This window comes from Aquarana catesbeiana, linkage group LG01 (genome assembly GCF_042186555.1).
Source record: "Aquarana catesbeiana isolate 2022-GZ linkage group LG01, ASM4218655v1, whole genome shotgun sequence".
Lineage (NCBI taxonomy): Eukaryota > Metazoa > Chordata > Amphibia > Anura > Ranidae > Aquarana > Aquarana catesbeiana.
In genome coordinates, this window is record NC_133324.1 from 728,168,022 (window position 1) to 728,194,562 (window position 26,541).

Genomic DNA, 26,541 nt, shown 5'->3' on the forward strand with positions numbered 1-26,541 from the left:
TGGCTCTGATTCCCTATCATAAGCAGTCATGCAAAGTCTTAATGATTGGGCATAATAGTCACTGTAGTCCTTATAACATAGAATTATGGTATGTGTACTGCAATCTTCATAGAATCCAGCAATTGTGATGTTCCCATAGTTTCTATAGTCCTATTGTTGTCACAGTTCTTGTGGCTACTGATCCCATAAGTGAACTAGTTCGTAGAAAGCAGTGATCGTTGGATTTAACTGCTTTGAAAAACAATTTTGCTGGGGTCTCACATCAATGCAGAAATGATCTGATGAGTCTATTTGTTTTATGATGTGATATATAATATGTTAAATTAGCTGTGTATAACTAGCAGAAGATGTGGTTGTACTTAGTTGACAGTCTTCACCACGCACACAGGCTGTGTGTTTAGGCATACTGCTACATAGACTAAACCTTGGGAATGCTGTTCAAATAAATTGTATAAAAATGACAATGCAACTCTTTCCAGCTAGGTAATAATGAATTCATCAGATTACCCATGGATTCATTTCTCATTTTTATTGTAAGTGAATAAGATAGATTTAATGCCACATGATCAGTTCAATTTTAGGCAGTATTTCCTGTTCTAATTGACGTTACGTGATGTTTTAAACAATTGTTTATAGCTGTTTTATGTAAAATCATTTGTGCTCCAAATGATTTTCATACATTTATTAGATGCTATAAATGCATACCTTGCAAAGTTATTAAAGCAGAGCTGCACCCAAAAGGAAAAGCTGCGCTTGTTTGCCTCCTCCCCCCTCCGCTGCAACATTTGGCACCTTTCGGGGAGGAGCGGGTACCTGGTTCTGACAGATACCTCCTCCCACTTCTGGCTGACTTTGCAGCAACGAGCTCAGCAGGAAGATCGTTCCCCCTCTTCCTTTCTCCACCGCCGGGCCATTCAGAAAGCGCAGCTGGCTTTGCGCATGTGCAGTAGGGAACCGGCTGTAAAGCAGCAAAGGGTTCATTGCCGGTTTCCCTTAGCCGAGATGGCAGAGGCAGCACCCGAGAGCCGATTGAAAAATCGGCTCCGGTAAAGACACTGCTGGATTCGTGGACAGGTAAGTGTCCTATTATTAAACGTCAGCAGCTACAGTATGGCGCTCCACTTCAACCAAACACTAATTTCACCATACCTACACTTGACAAATCCATGCCTTTCAGGACAGTTGGGACAAATGTACTGCAAATGGCATGCAAAAACAGATAATGAAGAGCTATTAGTCAATTAAATTATAAGTTCATGATTACTAAATTTAGATGTAACAAAATGAAGCGACAAATTCAAACTGATGCAAACTTATGTAGTCAAAGTGAACTGAGGAGAACCGTACCAGAAACATATGGCAAATATTACTGACATGATGAGCGAAGAGTTTTTTCCCTCTAAGGTGCTATAAAAACACAGGATCAGAGTTTACAGTTGGCATTCCCACTAATGTGTATAATTTGCAAGTGAAATTTATACATGTTGAACAACATTAGCGGAGACCTGTCATATAAATATAGCGCTCAGCGGAGGCAACCTGTGAGGTATACAACTTCTACTAATATGCAAGGACATGTTTGACATCTCATGTTATAAGACACTCACATTGTTATTGCTTGACTTTTCATCTGAAAAACATTGGCGGTTGTTTTAAATATATTCAAGTAGTGCACTGTTTCTTGATATCAAAATATTTTCCCGAGAACATGTACACCACTGGGTTTGATGAGAGCATGCGTTCCTGGCAGAACAGGCAGTGACATCACTGTTTTAAAACCAGTGTACCTTATAATCATTGTAGCATTACCTTAGTCCCACTTTAGGGTATAGTCCTTAGAAATAGTTCATGGGTAGAATTGGATGTCTGCAGACTGGTTGAGGCGAATCATGGCTGAGCTAATCGGGGGACAGCATAAAAACTGATTATTTTTACCTCCTTGTTACACTGACAGTAGAACAAGTAGAGCAAGCCACTGGTAAATGCACAAATACAAAATTAATGTATGTATCAGAGCCACAATCTACACTACTGGAGATTACAAACATTCTGCTGTGATAAATACCACATATAATGAGGTGTTAATGGGATCTTACTGGTGCTTTCATACACTATTCCTGAAGTGTATTACAGAAGAAGTGTACAACAATCCATATACCTATCATATAAGAATACATATTCCATTGATTGGGACCTTATACACCAAGCACGCCCATAGCTATGATTAAGCATCTGTATTGGTGTGAAACTCGTTAGCCTGTCTGTACCTTTCATGACCATCATGTAAGAGATTTTGGATTTTCCACACGGATTTGCCACAAATAAAAGGTGTTATTCGGAGTGCGGCCGTTCAGCTGTTTTCTTACATTTTCTACACAATTGCAGAGCCTGCACCTGAAGTTGTGAGTGGGGAGGGTGGCTATTAGAGACAACAACACGCTTGGAGTGGCATCGCTACCTCAAGAAGTTCACATTATTTAATACTAAAGGCCCTCTGTCCTAGCTACCACCCAATATCGCTAATAAATTTAGACCTTAAGGTATTTGCTAAATTCATAGCTAATAGACTCTAGCCTTATATTCCCTCTTTGATTTACATCAAATAAGTTAGGTTTGTCCTTTTTTAAGAGTCTTGCGATAACATGGTCCTTATCATTTCCCTCATGGAACACACCATCAAACAAAACTAGCCCTTATATCTTATAGCATACAAGTATCACTGCACACTGTTTTCAACTCCAGTGTGAAGTAAATGAAAGACAGGCTTCTTCTCAAATCCCCACCTTAGAGGGGCATGACTGATGGACAGGGATTTGAGCTGAAGCCTGTCTTTCATTTTCTTCACACCAGAGTTTAATAGTGTGCGGAAATACTTGTTTGCTAAATTGTATTTTGAAGTGAGATTTGCAATGTCTTCACCAGCACCTGAATACAGAGTGTAAACCCGGTAGACTGATACTGCAGGCATGGAGAGGCACTGATCTGTACTGTACAGTATGTCAGCCCTTATATCTGTTACCCATTGATGCTGAGAAGGCATTTGATTACCTGAGCTGGGATTTCCCAACAGTTACCCTACAAGAAATTGGCACCCCCCTCCTCTTATGGGGAAAATCCTGGCACTATATGATAATTCTATGACACTGTCCATGTCAAAGGCCTACTGTTTGATTCTGTGGTTATTTGCAATAGCAAACCATGCACCGAGCTCTTCAAGTAATATCTGGTAATACATTATAATATATTTTAAAATGTCCAAAAAAAAAATCCTTTCCTTTCCTGTTCAGAAAGTCTAGACAAAAATTGTTTGTGGATTTTTTAAACTTTTATTTTCAGCCAAATTTGTTTTTAGGTTGCTGAGATACTACAGAAAAAATATTGAGGAAAGCATGGACTTTTCAGGCACTTATAAAATTCGTAAGAAATTTAAATTTATTCAATACCAAATCGATCGAAAACATTTTTTATCAATTTTGTATTGAATAAATTGAAATTCTTTATGAATTTTCTAAATATCCCAGCTAACTTTTTAGAACATGGCACAAAATACACCTTAGTGTGCACCCTCGGTACCACCCTGAGGTGGTCTACCTATATATTTACTTTTATTTTAGGTCAACATTTGTAGCAGGTGTTATAGAACTAAACATGCCATGATTTGAAGTTGTATTGAATATTACTTACTTGAATTATTAACTTACAAAGCATAAAACTGTAGCAGTATCATGGTCCATTTGTAGCTGCTTGACAACTTGATTTATGTTTCACAAATTGTATTTTTTCCATTCGATAAGGGATATCCATCATTAAAAAGGTAATCTAATGTGATAAATGAAAATGAGAGGATAAAGGGTTTTCCTATGTTTCTGTATTCCCCTTTTGTGAAGCTGGAAAAAAAAATAGTAAATCACACTTTCATTTGTCCCCTCAGGAGGCTCCTTTGAGGTGTTCCTGGTTAATAAAATAAGTCCCACCCCAGCTTACAGCATGCTTGGGCCATTTTATTATACCTGGAAGCCCACTACCAAAAACAGTAGCACAAAACACCTTCCTCTTAGCGGCTGGAGCCCTTACCAGTTGTTAAAGCACATGTCCTTTATTCTTGTGCCATTTCAAAATCATGACGTTTTGCAGTGTCTTTCATTTAGAACCTAGAGATTGACTGTTTCAAGTGCTAGGTATGTCCGTGGTGTATGCCAACTTTATGTTGTGATTGCATACATTATTGTTCTTTGCAGTGCTTTCTAAAAAGCAAAGGGCATAAATACCAATGCCATATTAGATATACAATATTTTTTAATTGTATAATGGGCAACACTTATTTTCAACAAATACAGCAAAATAAAGCGTCTGTGAAACCTAAAGATTAAATACAGAGTGTATAGCTGTTATTCTACTAACACAGATAAATTAGTCTGCTAACACAGATAAATTATTCTACTAACAGATAAATACGTGCTTGCCATGGGAAGTTTTTTTATAAGACTAGTATCTAAATTATTCTCTTTTTCTTTTGGAAATAGTAGGGAAGGATTATCAACTTTGTCAGTTGGAGCGAAGGATATTGAATCTCAGTTTGTTCCAGGGATGTGCAGTCAGGGGAGGCAGGTTCGGCTCACATAGACCCCAAAATTTGGGGCTAAGTAGCCAAAGTCCTACCCCACCACTGGTCACAATTTGGGGCTCCTGCCACCTATGGTTCCAGAGATAAGAGGCTCCTTGTGCAGCCTGTCAGAGGCTACATACAGAGCGGCCAGTTTAAATACAAGCTGGTATGGTCTGTTTGCAGCAGACTGAGAGGATGAGCTCACAGTGCCTCTCACTTCTTGTCAGAGGCACTGACTTCAATGGACAGCTTGGAGCCTTGGACCAATGGTAAAACACCATTGGTCCAAGCTGTCCAATAAAAATGCTGCAGTAAAGACTCTCCTCTCGCTGCAGTGTCATAGAAGGGGGCATGTGTCTTAAAGACAAATGCTCCCTTCCAGCCCAGCCCTCTTAACTACAAGGAAAAAACATGGGTTTATGGGTATAAGATTTACCCATAATCCCATTTTTTTCACACAGTTAAGAGGGAAAATGAGAATCATCTGCTGCTGAAAAAGAACTGAAGCTAAATCATATATTATTATTCTATATGTTATAACATAATTATGTAATATTTATCTATTTACTGTGAAATTACTGGTTTGAAGTTATAACTTCAAACTTCAGTAATTTGTGTGTTACGCCACCTGCTTGAGTACAGTTTTTGAAAATATAGTAAATTACCTTAAAAACAATATTATTATTTGAATATTAATTACTCATGGTAATTAACCCCTTGCCACCCAGGCCAATTCTGACACTTTTCCCCTACATGTAAAAATCTTTTCTTTTCTTTTTTTTTGCTAGAAAATTACTGAGCACTCCCAAACTATATATATATATATATATATATATATATATATATATATATATATATATAGTTTTAGCAAAGACCCTAGGGAATAAAATGGTGGTCGTTGCAACTTTTTATGTTACAAACGTTCAAACATGTTTTTTTTTGTAAAAAACTGTTTCAAGAATTAAAAAAAACCTACTAAAGTTAGCCCGATTTTTTTGTATAATGTGAAAGATGATGATACGCCGAGTAAATAGATATCTAACATGTCACATTTTAAAATTGCGCACACTGGTGGAATGGCACCAAACTTCAGTACCTAAAAATCTCTATAGGCGACATTTACAGATTTTTACAGGTTACATGTTTAGAGTTACAGAAGAGGTCTAGTGCTACAATTATTGATCTCGCTCTAACTTTCACAGCGTATGTAACCTGTGTGTATCTGGCTCTGATACTAGCCAGTGCCTCACCAGCCACTGACCTCACCGCACGTCCTTGGTTTGTTCTAGTTACAATTGTCACTGGAAATGAGAATTAAAAAAAAAATCAAAGTATAACTAAAATAATTTTTTTTTACTTTAGATAGTGAAAGGGGAATAAAACCTCTGTCAAATTTTTATTGCTGTTTGTGTCCCCTTTAGGGAGAGTCACCTCTCTTTTATTCCTGTTTATCATTAGGACCCTGGTGACAACCAAGGTTTGTGTCATTTTGCCATTTTGGAGGGCTTTCCTCTCACTTCCTGTTTTGGCTATAGAATAGGAAGTGAGCGCAATCTTCATAATGGGACACAGATGGCAAAAAAACTGATATGTTTGTAACTTCTGTTTTGTATACTTGTTTCCAATAAACCCCTTTTTTTTAAGAAAAAAAACTGACATGGGTCATAACCTTTCCTTGCTCTATTCAAAAGAAAAAAGTTTTGCCTTTAGTTCTACTTTTAGTTGTCATTGGAACAGTAATAGAGGGAAGGTCTTCCAACGGGTTCCATTGCAGTAAAAGAGCACTTACTGTACTGCACTTTGGAGATATTTTCTTTAACTACCTGATGTTTCTGCAGCACAGAAAGTAAAGGGAGTCTCCCCTGTGTGACACAAATACTGTAGCAAAAAAAAACAAAAGAAAACAATAACAGGGAATTTGAACCCTCTCTCTTTTGAATCCTGGCAACACATTAAGAAGGTGAATATTTCAGGGGGGGCATAGAGAGCCAAAAAAGGGGGAAGAAAAAACAGGGCTAAACCTTCCCTACTCTATGCAAAATGAAAATGATTTGTCTTTAACCACTTGCTGACCGGGCCATAGCCAAAAGACGGCTGCAGTGCGGTCGGCTTATTCTGGGAGGGCGTCCATGGATGTCCTCTCAGAATCTTGCTCCTGCGCGCCCCCTGGGGCACGCGCCCGGGAATATCCATGACGGATCATGGTAAATGGCTGCTGATAGCAGCTGTTTACCACGTGATCGCTCCGTCAAATGACGGAGTGATCACTTGTAAACAAACCGGCGTCATGTCTGGTTCCTCTCTCCCCTCTCTGTACGATCTGTGGGAGAGATCAGGTGCTGCAGCGCTGTGGCCTGGATGTTTACTGCCCATAGCGCTGTTCTGTGCCCATTCCTGCACTCATCCAGCCATCCATCCATCCATGGTCAGCCATCCTCAGCATTACTCATCCATCCTCAGCATTACTCATCCATCCATCTATCCTCAGCAATACTCATCTATCCATGCATCCTCAGCAATACTCATCCACCATCCATCCTCAGCAATACTCATCCATCCATCCATACTCGGCAATACTCATCCATCCATCCATCCATCCATCCATCCTCAGCAATACTCATCCATCTATCCATACTCGGCAATACTCATCCATCCATCCATCCATCCTCAGCAATACTCATTCATCCATCCATACTTTGCAATACTCATCCATCCATCCATGCTCAGCCATCCATACTCATCCATGCTCAGCAATACTCATCCATCCATGCTCAGCAATACTCATCCATCCATCCATACTCAGCCATCAACATTCATCCATACTCAGCAATACTCATCCATCCATCCATACTCAGCCATCAACATTCATCCATACTCAGCAATACTCATCCATACTCATCCAAAGGCAGCAATACTCATCCAGCCATCCATACTCAGCAATACTCATGCATCCATCCATACTCAGCAATACTCATCCATCCATCCATGATCAGCCATTCATACTCATCCATGCTCAGCAATACTCATCCATCCATCCATACTCAGCAATACTCATCCATCCATCCATACTCAGCAATATTCATCTATCCATCCATGCTCAGCAATACTCATCCATCCATCCTCAGCCATACCCAGCCATCCCATCCATACTCAGCCATACCCACCCAGCCATACCCGACCCAGCCATCCCATCTATACACAGCTATACCCGATCCAGCCATCCCATCCATACGAAGCCATACCCACCCAGCCATACTCAGCCATACTCAGCCATCCCATCCATACTCAGCCATACCCAGCCATCCACATACATGGCTCAACCACGCTTAGCCATCCCCATCCACGGCTCATCCATGCCACTACAGTGCCTCAAAGTGTAATAGGTAGTCAAATTAGATTTTACATTTATGCCCCTAGAACGCCTGATGGTGCTCCCGGTATGTTGGGCCTCTGTATGTGGCCAGGCTGTGTAAGAGTCTCACACATGTGGTATTGCCATGCTCAGGAGGAGTAGCAGACAATGTTTTGTCATGTACATGCTATGTTTCAGAAATATTGTATAATGGACAAATTTGTGTAAAAAAAAATGCGTTTTCATTTTCTTTTTACATTTTCCAAAAACTTGTAGAAAAAAATGACATGTTCAAAAGACTCGTTATGCCTCATAGATTATACGTTGGGGTGTTTTCTTTCCATAATGGGGTCTTTTTTTGGGCGTTTTTATTGTCCTGGTGCTCCAGGGCCTTCAAAAATGCAAGAGGTAGTCAAGAAAGGTGCTCACTGCATGTTGGGCCTATGTATGTGGCCACGCTGTGTAAAAGTCTCACACATGTGGTATCATCATACTCAGGAGGAGTAGTAGAGTGTGTTTTTGAGTGTAATTTGTGGTATGCATATGCTGTGTGTGAGAAATAACCTGCTAATATAACAATTTTGTGAAAAAAAAAAAAAAAAGAAATAAAATATCTTGATTTTGCAAAGAATTGTGGGAAAAAAATTACAACTTCAAAAAACTCACCATGCCTCTTTCTAAATACCTTTTTATGTCTACTTTCCAAAAAGGGGTCATTTGGGGGGTATTTGTACTGTCCCGGCTTGTTAGGGTCTCAAAAAATGAGCTAGGCCGTCAGTACATCAGGTGTGATCAATTTTCGGAGATTGGCACCATAGCTTGTAGACTCTATAACTTTCACACAGACCAAATAATATACACTGATTTGGATTATTTTTACCAAGGATATGTAGCAGTATATAATTTGGCCAAAATTTATGAAGAAAAATTACTAATTTGCAAAATTGTATAACAGAAACAAAGAAAATTTTATTTTTTTACAGAATTTTTGGTCTTTTTTCATTTATAGCGCAAAAAAAATAAAAATCCAGCGGCAATTAAATACCATCAAAAGAAAGCTCTATTTATGTGGGAAAAAAAGGACAAAAATTTCATATGGGTACAGTGTTGCATGGCTGAGTAATCGTCATTTAAAGTTTGAGAGCACCAAAAGCTGAAAATTGGTCTGGTTAGGAAGGGGATTTAAGTGCCCAGTGGTCAAGTGGTTAATGTGAATCTGTTCTATTGCCTGTGCAGTACCTAACTGTCACATGGGTGCAGAATGGGGGGTCCACTGCCCAATTTAAGCTTTAAGTCACGACTCTGAAATCATAGGACTTTCTCTCCTCACCTCTAGTTACTAGTTGGAACAGTGGGGGAGGGAGGGAAGGTGATTATGTGGACCTGGGAAGGGGGAAACTAAATGAACCTGTTACTTTGTCCTGTATGAGCAAAACACAGGTTCACTTTGAGCTGAAGACTATAGTTTAAATGCTAAGAGTATTTTGTTTTTTTTTTTAAGAAACTTTTCTCTCATTTAAAAAGAAATGTCACTATGATATGTGTAATTTTTTTTAATTTTCTGAGCCGTCTTATTCTCTAGATGTAAAGCCTGTGTGTAATAAAATTGCTTGGCCACCAAAAATAAAAAGGTGTGACTCGGTCATGATTTAATTGACAAAATTATTACTGCACTATGTAATGCTTCTCTGAAGATTACCCTATTTTCGTAGCTGGTTTTTATTAGTTGCAGGAGTCGGCATGTGATTTTTGTGATTGTGTGTGCTGATGCCTGCACAGGGAGGAGGGATCAAGGCAAGGTTGATTATGTAATCCACGTGCCACTGAGAGAATGAACAGGGGTGATCTGCAAGAGCCACTGAAAAGTGCCCTTATGTTGTTTCATTCAGGTCGGCTCTATAGGATTTTTCATCATCCCATCAAACATGTGAGGCCTGTTTTATGGAGGCACAAAATGGCTAAACTTCTTAGACATCTCACTCAAGAAATCTTTTCCAACCTAGAAGGTGTTCTTTTAACAAACAGGAAAGACCACTAAATATTATCCAAGAGTGAGACATGGAAAGCTGCATGGATGAAGTCGCACATTACAAATATTATTTGTACTTTTGGGCTTTTTTTAAGACCTTATGAGAATGACATCATACCTATGACTAGTTTTTAATAGCTTTTTCTTCAAAACTCAAGTCTGGAACTGTTAAAACCAGTGTTCCAAGATATGCAAACTGCGTCCATGTTCTGTTAACTTTTTTAGACCAATTTTGTTAATAAATCGATAGTACAGACTTAAACTGCAATTTACCAAATGCTTTTAATTTGCTGATAATGTGAAAACCCTGGGTTCAAAGATGATACTTTTATTTTAAGCTTGTAAAAAGAAGGAAATGAGTGCATTTTATTTTATTTCCCTCAGCTTTATTTTGCTTGAATTGGCTGACATGTTGGTTACATTTATAGGGTTTGGGGGAAGACATGCAAAAGTATGTTATATTTTATCCATTGACACCAAGATAATTTAAATCTACAATGGGTCGCATTGGGATAGTGCTTCAGGGCCGCCAGTAAAAATCATGGGTCCCCGTACAGCCTACCTAGTAGGGAAAAATACCCGCCTATGCCCCCCCATCACTCCTCTGTTCTGTGCAAGTGCTGATGCAATGAACAGGAACTTGGAAACACAGAAGAGTAGATAAGCGATATTTGTGTGAGTGTGGGTGATGATGTCAAGCTGACTCTATTGCCACCATTGCCCTGGTCTGCTTTTCTATGCTTTTGAGGCCCTCATAGTGCTGAAAAGCGCAATCAGTCATACAGAGTCTCTAAGACTGACTCTGCTAGTGTCCGTGCAGAAGACAGTATCAGAGAGGAAACCCACAGTGAGACTGCTGTGATCCTCAGCACCCTGCTGGCTTGATGAGGCCCAAGCCTGGTACAGGAGTACTGCTGTTCCCCCCACAGACAGCCCTGTAGTGCCTGCAAAGTTTTCTTTTGCCAGTAGCAACTTATTAAGGAAATCCTTTTAGTACTATTAAGGTGGAATCTAAATGGCTGCACTTTTTTTAGATATGTACCAGGATAGGCTACAGTTACTATTTAAATGGACCTAGTATCAATTATATTTTGTTCATGTTAGGTGTATGGTACATGTATTCTAAATAATGTATAAGTGCAACATTTTATTACCTCTCATAGAGATTACTGTACTCCCCAACATCTGTTTAATCTGCTTTTCTCTCCAAAAAGACTGTACCATCTTTCTTCAGGCATCCAGGTTCAGCATTTACTTACAAGACTTCCTAGCCCAGAAATGACACAATGATGATAATTCCGGTGCCTGTGCATTTATTGGCTGCTGTTTAGGCAGATTATTTCCCTCCTATCCCCCTACCACAACCTCCACCATCTTCTGACTTGCAACAAGTTACAATGTCAGGCAGGCAGAGTGATCACAGAGCAAGAGGAAGAATAAGAAAATGCTTCCTCCTGCCTGCAGTATACTGATAATGTCATTTTTGACATTTTCCTAGTTTTGGCCCAGGCACAGTCACTTGGCTGGAGCCCAAGACTACTTTGAAACTGTAAAAGGTTTTTATAGAAATATCTGTGCTGTTGCTGTGTATTGTGTATTGTATGTCAGGAATTTATTCATACCAACTGACAGGTCCACTTTAATGGGACATTTTTGGATAAATAACCCCCCAAATGGGTGTGCCTGCTAGTAAAACCTGGTATCCTGCATCTACTATCATGGTTCTTAGCAAGCTGTGAGAGAAGCAGATAAAGGAAACATAATTCTGTTCTGTTGCTATGGGTCACTACAATTTGCACCCTATACTTCAACTTATGAACAAGCTGTTACTATTGTATGTGTTTTATGGCCAGTTGAACATTGTAGCTTGCAGGAAAAAAAAAGAATGCAGATTATCTATGTTTTGTGCAGTATTTTTGTCTTTTGACCCAGGAGTCAAAACAATCTGTTGCAGAACTCCGCAGGGGCAGAAACATGATAGAAAACTCATATATCTTAAAATTTATGATTGTTTCTTGGTGGTCTAAAACACAATCGGGAAAGGGAGTACTTAGCCTTCTAAACTGTTTAATGTTTGTTCTCGAAGAAGGTCAGTTTGAGTTCTTATTTAGATTTATTGTAACAAATATAGAATGTCAGTAGCAAATCCAAAGACTAGCAAGTTACAAGTCAGGGTTACTGGATTTATGTTTCATTATAATGACGTGAGGATAATTCTTTTAGCTGCATGACCATTTCATTAGTCACAGTTTGTAGAAACAAATCTTTGTACAAATAAAGGTTTGAATTAAAACAAAAACAAATGAAGTCACGTTTATCCTTGTCTTCCGTTTGGCAAGAGCAATGAGCCATTTTTACTGATTGTTCATCTAGTTAAAATAGCAGGAAATTCAGTATTTTGAAAGTGTCCACAACTGGTTGATGAGTCCTGTATAGGAAAGCTTGAGCGGAGTAGAAGTAACATTCTCTGGTTTGGCTTGGAAACAGATGCTTTATGTATTTATATGTATATAGTGCTTTGAAAAAGTATTCATACCCCTTGAAATTTTCCACATTTTGTTATGTTACAACCAAAAACGTATATCTATTTTTTTGGGAATTTATGTGATAGACCAACACAAAGTGGCACATAATTGTGAAATGGAAGAAAAATGATAATTGGTTTTCAACATTTTTTACAAATAAATATGTGAAAAGTGTGGCGTACATTTGTATTCAGCCCCCGTGAGTCAATACTTTGTAGAACCACCTTTCCCTGCAAATTCAACTGCAAGTCTTTTTGAGTATGTTTCGAGCCAGCTTTGCACATCTAGAGAGTAAAATTTTTGCCCATTCTTCTTTACAAAAATAGCTCAAGCTCTGTCAGATTAGATGGAGAGCGTCTGTGAACAGCAATTTTCAAATCTTGCCACAGATTCTCAATTGGATTTAGGTCTGGACTTTGACTGGGCTATTCTAACACATGGATGTGCTTTGATCTAAACCAATCCATTATAGCTCTGGCTGTATGTTTAGGGTCGTTGTCCTGCTGGAAGGTGAACCTCTGCCCCAGTCTCAAGCCTTTTGCAGACTCTAATGCCCTGTACACACGGTCGGACATTGATCAGAAATTCCGACAACAAAATCCATGGATGTTGGCTCAAACTTGTCTTGCATACACACGGTCACACAAAGTTGTCGGAAAATTCGATCATCCTGAACACGGTGACGTAAAACTCATACGTCGGGACTATAAACGGGGCAGTAGCCAATAGCTTTCGTCTCTTAATTTATTCTGAGCATGCATGGCACTTTGTGCGTTGGATTTGTGTACACACGATCGGAATTTCCGACAACGGATTTTGTTGTCGGAAAATTTTATAGCAAGCTCTCAAACTTTGTGTGCCAGAAATTCCGATGGAAAATGTGTGATGGAGCCCACACACGGTCGGAATTTCCGACAACAAGGTCCTATCACACATTTTCCATTGGAAAATGCGACCGTGTGTACGGGGCATAACAGATTTTCTTCTAAGATTGCCCTGTATTTGGCTCCATCCATCTTCCCATCACTTCTGCCCAGCTTCTCTGCCCCAGCTGAAGAAAAGCATTCCCACAACATGATGCTGCCACCACCATTTTTCACCGTGGGGATGGTGTGTTCAAGGTGATATGCAGTGTTAGTTTTCCACCACATATAGTGTTTTGTTTTTGGGCCAAAAAGTTAAATTTCGGTCTCATCTGACCAGAGCACTTTCTTCCACATATTTTCTGTGTCCCCCACATGGTTTCTCACGTACTGCATACGGGACTTCTTATGGCTTTCTTTCAACAATGGCTTTCTTCTTGCCTCTCTTCCATAAAGGCCAGATTAGTGGAGTGCTGACTAATAGTTGTCCTGTTGACAGATTCTCCCACCTGAGCGGTGGATCTCTTCCGCTCCTCCAGAGATACCATGGGCATCTTGGCTACTTCTGTGATTAATGCTCTCCTTGCCCGGCCTGTCAGTTTAGGTGGACAGCCATGTCTTGGTAGGTTTGCAGTTGTGCCATACTCTTTCCATATTTGGATGATGGATTGAACAGTGCTCCATGAGATGTTCAAAGCTTGGGATATTTTTTTATAACCTAACCCTGCTATAAACTACTTTACATTTTTATCCCTGACCTGTCTTGTGTGTTCCTTGAACTTCGTGATGCTGTTTGTTCACTAAGGTTCTCTAACAAACCTCTGAGGGCTTAACAGAACAGCTGCATTTATACTGAGATTACATTACACATAGGTGGACTTTATTTAGTAATTAGTGACTTCTGAAGACAATTAGTTCCATTAGATTTTAGTTAGGGGTATCAGAGTAAAGGCGCTGAATACAAATGCACGCCACACTTTTCAGATATTTATTTGTATAAAATTTTGAAAACCATTTATCATTCTCCTTCCACTTCACAATTATGTGCCACTTTGTGTTGGTCTGTCACATAACATCCCAATAAAATACATTTAAGTTTTTAGTTGTAACATGACAAAATGTGGAAATATTTCAAGGGGTATGAAAACTTTTTCAAAGCACTGTATGTAAAATTAATTACTTTTGGACACTTTGGGATGCAATGATACTGCATGTTTTTGATTTTTTTTTTTTTTTAGTAGAGGGTGGCTGCCAAATCCTAGGAATATATTCCCATGGATCATAAATGCCTTCTAAATGACAGAGCCAAGTAGAAAATGCCATGTTCAGGGGGAGTGTGTTGAGGCAAGGCTCCCCAAACTTTTGCGCAGGGTTTGGATTGTGGTTGTCTGTGCATCACATTGCATCTGCACTCATGTGAAGTTAGCTTTACATATGTAGGAATAAGTTGCACTTATGTAAGATGATTCCAGGCATTTGATGATGAGGGCAGTAAAGGAGTCAAAGGCCCATAGGCCATATGTAGTTCCTTTCCCAAAAATTACACCAGGAACAAATACACATCTCATTGTGAAACAGTACTACTGGTACACGAAATACTGTGCGATTGATGTTGAGGTCTGACACAAAAAACTAGACTAACCCTATAGCTCGGGAACCAAGAGTGGGGGAGGAGAGGCAAAAAGACGATTAAAGAAAATGTTCTGACCTGTCACCATGTCATCTGTCACCATGTCATCTCCAAATATGGAAAGGTTTCTTCACAGTAAGAGCTGAGAAAATGTGAAATATACTCCCTCCAGAGGTGGTTCTGGCAAGCTCAGTCGATTGCTTTTAAAAAGGCCTGGATTCTTTCCTAAATGTACACAATATACCTGGGTACTAACATTTATAGGTAAAGTTGATCCTGCCTCTCGGGGGATCAGGAAGGAGTTTTTTCCCCTGCTGTTGAAAATTGGATCATGCTTTGCTGGGGTTTTTTGCCTTCCTCTGGATCAACTGTGGGTGTAGGTTTGTGTATATGGGATTGTATTTATTTTTTTTGGTTGAACTTGATGGACTTTTGTCTTTTTTCAACCTGGCTAACCATGTAATTATATAACCGTGCTTCCCACAGTACGAGTGAGCGCATGTTCAACTATTGAGGTTTTCTTACCCTTAGTCAGAAAATGTTGGCGTGCACAAGTTAACATCTAGAACAAAAAGAATGTCACAAAGAGTTACATAGTCAGGTTGAAAAAAGACACAAGCCCATCTAGTTCAACCAAAAAAAAAAATAATAATAATACAATCCCATATACACAATCCATCACCCACAGTTGATCCAGAGGAAGGTGAAAAACCCCAGAAAAGCATGCTCCAATTTGCTACAGCATGGGGAAAAAGTTCCTTCCTGATCCCCCCGAGTGGCAATCGGATTTTCCCTGGATTTACCTATAAATGTTAGTACTCAGTTATATTATGTACATTTAGGAAATAATCTTCTGAGCTTGCCAGAACTACCTCTGGAGGGAGTGAGTCTATTCCACACAAGTTTAAATACTCCTACAGCCTTCCCATAAACCTCTCCCCCAGCACAGTAGACCCCCTTCCATTTAGGTGCAAGCCATATTTAGCATGTAGGTTTCACCCAAGCACAGTAGACCCCCTTCAGTTTAGCTGCAAACCATCTTTAGCATATAGGTTTCACCCCAATAAAAATTCAGCCCAGTACTCTAAAAACCCAAATTCCTCCTTATTGTGTTTGGACCTTTTGCAACGCATTGAGGATGAACCAGATTTGTTGAATTCAGAATTGGATATTTACATACAATCCAGAAACTATTTCTACATTTTCCCAAAATTCAAGTTGAAAGAAACCCATTCTTTTGTCAGACAAGACTTGACTGAGCGCAGACCTACTGTTATTGGCCAATGAAATACACCGGGGAGGTCAGCATTAAAGAAGTGAACTTGTTGCTGTGCCATGTATGGGTAAAGTATGGGTATTGTTTCTACATAAGGGGATTAGCATTAGAAGTCATTGAAACTACTTAAGGCCTTGTGTTCATGTATAAAATGCTCAAATTAATGTCCAGATTGCACCTTTACACAATGATGTGGTTTACAGTATATAGAGAGATAGATATATAGAGATAATTAAAAGCCACAATTCATTGTATTTTATATTAATCCTGCCCACCTGTACTAAGGGGGGATTCTCACTTTTCTGTGGGCTTAGAGGAAGCTCGTTGCGAGTTTTTCTGAAGTATTTTAAGTTCCATAAATCCTTAAATTTAAATTTTTTTCAGTTTCCTTTGACATGTATTTTAGGCTTAGTATTCTATTTAAAAAATGTAAACGCTGAACACTTCATAGGGTTCCTAAAGCCTGTTGTCTTGGATAAGAGTAGAATTTCCTAAGTACCATATAATAGTTGAAATTATAACTTTCCTCCTGCATGCTGAAAATGATGGTAATGTCCGCCATCTCTTCCAAGACTTTCCGAGGTATCCCATTCTAAAACTATCTGACTCCTCATGTAAGTCTTTGGATTTTTTGGATGTTTGTTATTGCATTCATTAGACAGAACGTGCCATTCTAATCTACAACGGGACATGGTGCCAGATTCTTATCAAAGCACCAGTGGCTCTAATATTTGTGAGCTGGAGTTTTTTCTTCTCCACTAACAAGGGATTGAGTGTCATGCATTCTGGAAATGCTTTCAAGGCATGCTTAGCCAGGAAAGAAATATTTTCACTTGCAGGGTTACTAGGGAGACAAAGATTACATGAGTCAGTATCCTGGGTCTGTGACTCAGGAGTGTCCATTTATTAAATGTTCCCAGCTCAAAGTTGTTGTATAATTATTAGAAGCACATATTTATATGATAAAATTTTTTTAAAAAATGATATGAAGACCATTTTAGAAAAGAAACATTTCTCTGTGTTTTATAACACCATTTCTTCTGCCTATTTTAGCAAATGTAATTTTATTTCTAAGTATGGTATAAGTTTTCAGACACCTGTGATGAGAGGCTACCATTGTATATCTCTCCTGAAAATTATACTTGTCTGGATGTCATACTGATCTGATTTTATCTGAAAGCCGGCCGCCGCACGAAAGCGGGGATACCGGGGTTATGGCAGCTAGCTGCTGCCATAACAACGATATCCCCGTTCAAACTTAGGACGTACATAGTCGTGCGGCGGTCGGGAAGTGGTTAAGTCCCTTATGAGGTACTACTGACCAAGGATCAAATATGCAGATCAGGAGCTCAGACTTTACTCTGACTTTCTTTGACTAGTGCATGATCTGTGATGCAGATGATTTCATCTCTAATAAAGTAGTGCCAACTAAATAAGGTTTATTTATTTATTTTTGTGCGGACAGAACTCTATCCCCTGTTAAGTCTTCATTTCTCTCTGGGACCCTAGCAGGCAGGTCCAGCCACATCACTAATGCCTAGTCCACACAATCAGAAAATTGGACGAAAAAAATACCACTTTTCGAAGTGATCGTACGATAATCTGATCGTCAGTACACAGATTTTCAAGAGCGGATCACGATAGTTCATGCAAAATTATCTGAAGGGACAAACACACTTGTATGACATTCGTTTAATCAGTACAGTATTTATCCAGAAAAAACGGAAGACCAAGACCACGCATGCTCAGAAACAACAGAATACATTACAATACAATACAATACAACACATTATATCACTTCCGAAGTTGTAGTGAGAATTTTTGTAACTTAAGTAACCTTTTCATTTTCGATATGAGACTAACATCATGCAAAAAAAAAAAAAAAATGGAAGATCATTCATCTGATATTCTTATCGTGCGTGCAAAGCTTAAAATTGCTTAGCTCAGTTTGTTCAGTCGAGCTACTTGTGTCATTCATCTCTGTATAATTTATAGAGGTAAAGCAGATTTTCGTGGGGGTACCCAATGAAGAGGAGGAGCTTGGAGCGCAAACGGGGCACCCCTGAAGAAGAGGATCGGGCTGCTCTGTGCAAAACCATCGCACAGAGCAGGTAAGTATAGGCATGTTTGTTATTTTTATTTTAAAAAAGTGAGCGTTTACAATTACTTTAACGTTTAGTGAGGTTTTAAACTCTCCTTGATCTCCACTAAAAACAATAAGCCTGTTTTAGGTGGAACAGTTGTTTAAATGTTTTTGTTTGAAGAGAAAAGTCAATGTGATACTTTGGCAGTGGGCATAGGCTTGTAGCAGCTTTCAGTATATTTCATTTGCTTTCATTTATGTAAAGAAAATGCCTTAGCTAGTGTTGACCACATGTCCAGCTCTGAACACTATGCAGGAGTCAGAGATAGCAGGTTATTACCTACAGTGAGCTATGATGAGTAGACCACCAGAGTAGTGACAAGTGATGAAGCTGCCCCCAGGGTAAAACAAAGGTTTACATATTACACTAGAAATTTGAATGTTTTCAAAACATTTTGCCAAGACAGTGGAACTTGGCAGCCATGAGTGCTTTTTTTTTTCCCTTCAGTTTTGCATATTTGGATTAAACATTATTAACTTTTTTTTCTTGATTTTCCTACAAGCAACTATGAGCAACCTAGTAACACAGCTAAGAATTCCTCACAGCACTTAGACTTGTCTTCATGGCTACCAAAAGATTACACACACAAATCACTGCACAAAAGTAGCAAACGAGCCAGAGAGCTAGATAACCACACCAGACAATTGTCTTGTCCAAACTCTTAAATAGCCCCCAAAGTGAAATGTTTTATAATCTGTTTATGTGCGGTAGCCACGGGAAAAAAAAAAAAAAAGAAAGAGGTTTGGGCACAGAATAACTGATAGAAAGAAAGAGACTTTTTTTTTGGGTTCCAACTGAAACACAATAAAGCACATAATTAACTTTACAATTCTTTGTGTTTCTCGTTTGACTGCAGGGAGGAGATGAAAGGGGACTGCTAGGCCTTGCATTCCATCCCAATTATAAGAAAAATGGAAAGCTGTATGTGTCGTACACCACCAACCAAGAGCGCTGGGCCAGCGGACCTCACGACCACATTCTTCGAGTTGTGGAATATACGGTGTCTAGGTACCACATTTACCACTTTTTATTCATGAAGGCAGTAAATATCCACTACAAGCTGCTCTTACCTGTGCACAAATGTGAATGAACTATTTGACATTGTATGCTGAAGGTTTAGAAGAGGCAGTTGGTGGTCTGCATCTGCAGGATTACCAGTCAGAAAATCAGCTACTGTATATGCACCAAAATATCTCCCCCCACAATACCAGCTATATTTCAATCATCATGACTTCTGATAAGCTCTATATTTTTTTTTTTTTGCTGCTTAAAAAGGAATAAGTGCTGGTTCACACCAGAGCGCTCTGCGAGATCACATGTGATTCGCACTGCACTGCAAATCACATGCGATGTCGGTGCGATGCGATTTCAGCCATACAGATAGTATGGCTGATATTGCATCGCATTCGGAACAAACTCGCACAGGACCCTTTTTTTGGTCCACACCAGAATCAGATCGCATGGGTGTTCACATGATTCATGTCCGAACTGTGACTTCGCAGTGCGATATGCGAGCTGAAATGGGGGTGACATTAACAATGTATTGACACTCCCAGCAGTTTGCATATGGCAGCGTGAACTGCCGTGTGATGCGGGAACCCGCAGTGGATTTCCAGGGTTCCCACATCGCACAAGTGTGAACCGAGCCTTAATGTATACTTATGGGGTCTTTTATTTTAAAAGGGAGACCTAACTAGTTTTCCTCCTTTTTCTATTTTTTTTTTTCATTTCTCAAAAAAGTGCCTCTCTCCTTACTGTCCTTTAAAAAAAAGGCAGGTACCCCCACGGGGGGGGGGGGGGGGGGGGTCTGAGGGACATTTCCTGCAGGTGGAGAACAGAGCTAAAGCTTTCTTACATTACCTGGTTTTGTTTTGGTCACAAGTCAATGTCCTGTGTGCGATGAATATACATGCAACTTTCGTAACTCCACTGGTCTCCATGCTTTCTCATTATGATGCAGATTTGGAAACTGTTCACATCTAAGTGGCTCCTAGCAGTACAGTGCAGTCATATAACAATTATCCAAATTAGGCCCATTCATATCGCTGCAGTGCATTAAAGTATATGCAAACCTAAGTGGCCATAAAAATAAAGAAACGGATAGAGGCCTAAGTGAGTAATGTCTCCAACACACTGGTCACATTGATGACTGGTGCTTTTCGGGATAGATGCTTGCTTGTTAAGCTCTGTGTGGGCTGCAAGAAAATGAAGCCTGTCCACACTCAGAACTGGCACATTGTAAACATGTTAGTCAAGCTAAATAAATGGAAATGGATTCAGCTCTTATTCCCTATCCATGAAGAAATCTTGTAACGCGTTATGCCCCTGTGGGGCTTAGTAGTAGAGGCCTCTTCTATTAAGCCCCTATGAGTGAAACAAGTCAGAGTATTCCTCCATGGGTGGGGTATGAGAGTTAAAGCCATTTTCATTTATTTAGGTTTACTAACAATATTACAGTGTGCTGGTTCTGAGTGTGGACAGGCGCCATTTTCTTGTAGCCTATATGTAAAACAAATCACTGTCACACTGCTAAATTATTTTTCATTGCAATTTTCAATACTCCTTAAATTAATACCTGGTGGTCCTGTTATGAATGTCCTTGTTCAGACATTTGCTGTTATAGGGAGGCAACACTGTCCCTTTCTTCCAGTTGTGCTCTTGCATTGACACACAAGCCTTCCATGGAGACAAGAAGCAGTCATTTAAATACACATTGCACAGGCATGGCCCATTGCTGTCACCATCTGCATGTAGGCATCACTGGAGTATGTGTAGACAGAAAGTGGCTGCAAAGAGGCTACAGGAGACCTGCAACATTGAGATGCAACAAAGAACAAGAGAAAGGTTGAAATAGTATTTTTTTTTTTAAATTGCAATTGTACAGTGGGGACGGAAAGTATTCAGACCCCCTTAAATTTTTCACTCTTTGTTATATTGCAGCCATTTGCTAAAATCATTTAAGTTTATTTTTTTCCTCGTTAATGTACACACAGCACCCCATATTGACAGAAAAAAACAGAATTGTTGAAATTTTTGCAAATGTATTAAAAAAGAAAAACTGTAATATCACATGGTCCTAATGGGGCGTACACACGGTCGGACTTTTCGACCGGACTTGTCCGACAGACTTTCCAGCGGACTTTCGACGGACTTTTGACAGACTTCCGACTGACTTTTTAACGAACGGACTTGCCTACACACGATCACACCAAAGTCCGACTGATTCGTACGTGATGACGTACACCGGACTAAAATAAAGAACTTGACAGCCAGTAGCCAATAGCTGCCCTAGCGTCGGTTTTTGTCTGTCAGACTAGCATACAGACGAGTGGATTTCTAGGTCCAGCGGAGTTACGACTTAAAGATTTGAAGCCTGTTCCGAATCTAAAGTCCGTCAGATTTGCAACTGGAAAAGTCTGCTGAAGCTCCGGTGAAGCCCACACATGATCGGATTATCCGTTGGATTTGGTCCATCGGCGTCCGTCAGACCAGCCCGGTCGAAAAGTCCGTCCGTGTGTACGCCCCATAAGTATTCAGACCCTTTGCTCAGTTTTTAGTAGAAGTACCCTTTTGATCTAATACAGCCATGAGTCTGTTTGGGAAAGATGCAACAAGTTTTTCACACCTGGATTTGGGGATCCTCTGCCATTCCTCCTTGCAGATCCTCTCCAGTTCTGTCAGGTTGGATGGTAAACGTTGGTGGACAGCCATTTTTAGGTCTCTCCAGAGATGCTCAATTGGATTTAAGTCAGGGCTCTGGCTGGGCCATTCAAGAACAGTCACGGAGTTTTTGTGAAGCCACTCCTAGTTATTTTAGCTGTGTGCTTAGGGTCATTGTCTTGTTGGAAGGTAAACCTTCGGCCCAGTCTGAGGTCTTGAGCACTCTGGAGAAGGTTTTTGGCCAGGATATCCCTGTACTTGGTTGCATTCATCTTTCCCTCGATTGCAACCAGTTGTCCTGTCCCTGCAGCTGAAAAACACCCCCACAACATGATGCTGCCACCACCATGCTTCACTGTTGGGGCTGTATTGAACAGGTGATGAGCAGTGCCTGGTTTTGTCCACACATACCGCTTAGAATTAAGGCCAAAAGGTTCTATCTTGGTCTCATCAGACCAAAGAATCTTTTTTCTCACCATCTTGGAGTCCTTCAGGTGTTTTTTAACAAACTCCATGCAAGCTTTCATGTGTCTTGCACTGAGGAGAGGCTTCCGTCAGGCCACTCTGCCATAAACCCCCGACTGGTGGAGGGCTGCAGTGATGGTTGACTTTCTACAACTTTCTCCCATCTCCCGACTGCATCTCTGGAGCTCAGCCACAGTGATCTTTGGGTTCTTCTTTACCTCTCTCACCAAGGCTCTTCTCCCCCGATAGCTCAGTTTGGCCGGAAGGCCAGCTCTAGGAAGGGTTCTGGTCGCCCCAAATGTCTTCCATTTAAGGATTATGGAGGCCACTGTGCTCTTAGGAACCTTAAGTGCAGCAGAATATTTTTTGTAACCTTGGCCAGATCTGTGCCTTACCACAATTCTGTCTCTGAGCTCTTCAGGCAGTTCCTTTGACCTCATGATTCTCATTTGCTCTGACATGCACTGTGAGCTGTAAGGTCTTATATAGACAGGTGTGTGGCTTTCCTAATCAAGTCCAATCAGTATAATCAAACACAGCTGGACTCAAATGAAGGTGTAGAACCATCTCAAGGATGATCAGAAGAAATGGACAGCACCTGAGTTAAATATATGAGTGTCACAACAAAGGGTCTGAATACTTAGGACCATGTGATATTTCAGTTTCTCTTTTTTAATAAATCTGCAAAAATGTCAACAATTCTGTATTTTTCTGTCAATATGGGGTGCTGTGTGTACATTCATGAGGAAAAAAATGAACTTAAATGATTTTAGCAAATGGCTGCAATATAACAAAGAGTGAAAAATGTAAGGGGGTCTGAATATTTTCCGTCCCCACTGTATATGATACACACTGCTTTTGGTTTTACATGTATTTTAAAGAAATAGCTTCTAGCATGCATTTTATTGCATCAGTATGCCACTTGGATTGATATTAATGATAATTCACTTTTTACCATATGACCAGTGGACGCAGGTTATTTTTTTCAGGCAACAAAATGAGAGTGTACATTAATGCATATAAAAACAAGCATCACAAAGACATTCCCATATTGTGCATAAACAACATACAAAACTGGTTGTATTTTCACTATGCAAGGTGTGAATCCATTGTTTAGTGGTGTATAGTATACTGTCCACACAGCAGAGAGCACATGATCACAGTGTTATGGGGTGCAATCCCATGTGCCTTGTGTGCCAGCCTTTCTGTTTTTGGGTGGCTGGAAAACATCTTGTCTTTAAAGTTAGAAAACAAGAAACATTTAAAAGGTGAAGTGGACTGGATGTGAAGCCCGGAAAGAGGATTTCGGGAGAGGACAAAGCAAACCACATTGACATTCCAAACACTTTTTCAGCTATGTTGCATCGTTATTATCATAGATATCTTCAATACATGTTAAAAGATCAATAGATATTAAAAAAAACACATGTGTAAAAGTGTGCCAACATTATAAATTGTATGCATTCAGTGTTTTTTTATTCATCATTGAAAACAGGAAGAACCCCAGTCAAGTTGATGTGAGGACAGAGAGAATGTTTCTCGAAGTAGCTGAGTTACACAGAAAACACCTGGGAGGACAGCTTTTGTTTGGTCCAGATGGCTTCTTGTATATTTTCCTTGGAGATGGAATGATAACTATCGATGATATGGAAGAAATGGATGGTTTGAGGTAAAAATAATATACATTTTCATAAAGGGTGCTTTCTCACATGTTTTAGACCATATTGAGCTGGAAAAGGAAACCTATAAACATGCTCACTGTTACTGTAAAGTGCAATGTATTTCAATTCATCCTGAATATTCTTTCAGCTCAAAAAGTGGCTTCTTATACTATAAACCTCAAATTGTCCCTTTCCATGTTTTGGCTGGTGCTGTGAAATGTGAACTCTTTATAGGTTTCCTTTAATATATTTCCCAAAATGAATATTGTTCAGGATTTATATAGCGCCAACAGTTTAAACAATGCTTTACAATATAAAGCGAGACAGTACAGTTACAATACAATTTAAAACAAGGTCTGGAGAGCTCTGCACATGAGAGCTTACAATATAAGGGAGGCAAATGATACAAAAGATAATAACTGTCTGGGGATGAGGTGATAGGGATATACATTTCTGAAGAGATGAGGTAGGTATAATCTTAAGTAGGAGATAGCAGAACCATTTGAGATAGAGAGCTCCAGTGGATGGGTGAGGTTTTGAAGTAGTCCTGGAGGCAAGCATTGGAGGAGGTGATGAGGGAGCTGGAGAACAGGAGTTCTTGGGAGGAGCGAAAAACCTGTTTGAGTGATATTTGGAAACAAGGTATGTGATGTAGTTTGGGGCACAACTGTGGATTGCTTTGTATGTTTTTGTTAGGATTTTGAAACAAATAAATGTTGGGCAAGCAGTAGCTAGTGGAGGGAATGGTAGAGAGGGGTAGAGGGAGCTGAATGGTTGAAAGGTTGGTAAGTCTAGCGGCAGTATTTCTGACTGAAGAGGTGATATGATACTGTATGTCTATGTAGAGGTAGGCCAATGAGGTGGGAGTTGCAGTAGGAAGGTGAGAGTTTTCGTGAGAGTGAATTATGGATTGATGTATTAACCACTTCAATACAGGGCAGTTGAGCCAAAATTTATACTGCTACATATCTTGGGTAAAAATAACCCAAATTAGTGTATATTATTTGGTCGGTGTGAAAGTTATAGAGTCTAAAAGCTATGGTGGAAATCATTAAAAATTGATCACTCCTGATGTACTGACGGCCTATCTCATTTCTTGAGGCCCTGAAATGTCAGGACTGTACAAATACCCCCCAAATCATCCCTTTTTGGAAAGTAGACAGAGGCATGGTGAGTTTTTTGAAGTTGTAATTTTTTCCCACAGTTCTTGGGAAAATTAAGAAATTCTTTTTTTTCTTTTTTTTTTTTACACAAAATTGTCAAAATAACAAGTTATTTCTCACACACGGCATATGCATACTTCCAATTACACCCCAAAAAACATTCTTCCACTCCTGAGTATGGTGATACCACATGTGTGGGACTTTTTCACAGCCTGGCCACATACAGAGGCTCAACACGCAGGGAGCACCATCTGGTGTTCTAGGAGCATAAATTACACATCTAATTTCATTCCTACCTATCACACTTTTGAAGGAGCTGGAGCACCAGGACAATGGAATTGCCCACAAAATGACCCTGTTTTGGATTATAAGATATTTTCAACACAAAGCATGTAAATAGCAAAAAGTACACCCCAAAATACATTCTGCTACTCATCCTAAATATGGCGATACCACATGTGTGAGACTTTTACACAGCCTGGCCAAATGGAGAGGCCCAACATGCAGGGAGCACCATCAGGCGTTCCAGGAGCATAAATTACACATTTAGTTTCCTGACTACCTATCGCACTTTTGAATGTTCTGGAGCACCAGGACAATGGAAATACACCAATGTATATTCTATGAGGCATGGACTGATGACAGGTACTCAGGTTCTCTGATGGGCTGCCGACAGGTACTCGGGTACTCTGATGGGCTGGTGACAGGTACCCGGGTATTCTGGTGGGTTGGTGACAGGAAATCGGGTACTCTGGTGGGCTGGTGATATGTACTCGGGTACTCTGATGGGCTTGTGACAGGTACTCGGCTACTCTGATAGGCTGGTGACAGGTACTCGGGTACTTTGATGGGTTGGTGACAGGTAGTCGTGTATTGTGATGGGCTGGTGACAGGTACTCGGGTACTCTGGTGGGCTGGTGACATGTAATCGGGTACTCTGATGGGCTTATGACAGGTATTCGGCTACTCTGATGGGCTGGTGACAGGTACTCGGCTACTCTGATGGGCTGGTGACAGGTACCCGGGTACTTTGATGGGCTGGCGACAGGTACTCGGGTACTTTGATGGGCTGGTGACAGGTACTCGGGTACTTTTATGGGCTGGTGACAGGTTCTTGGGTACTCTAATGGGCTGGTGACAGGTACTCGGGTACTCTGATGGGCTGGT

At 40.0% G+C, this 26,541-nt stretch overlaps 1 protein-coding gene across 1 annotated transcript in view; it reads left to right on the forward strand.

The window, feature by feature from the left end:
- HHIP (hedgehog interacting protein) overlaps positions 1–26,541 on the forward strand; it is a 147,855-nt gene that overhangs the window by 87,074 nt on the left and 34,240 nt on the right. Inside the window, exons 5-6 of the mRNA XM_073604458.1 lie at positions 19,282–19,433; positions 24,046–24,219. Of these exons, the coding sequence (XP_073460559.1) occupies positions 19,282–19,433; positions 24,046–24,219 (326 nt within the window). The remainder of the gene's footprint in view (positions 1–19,281; positions 19,434–24,045; positions 24,220–26,541) is intronic.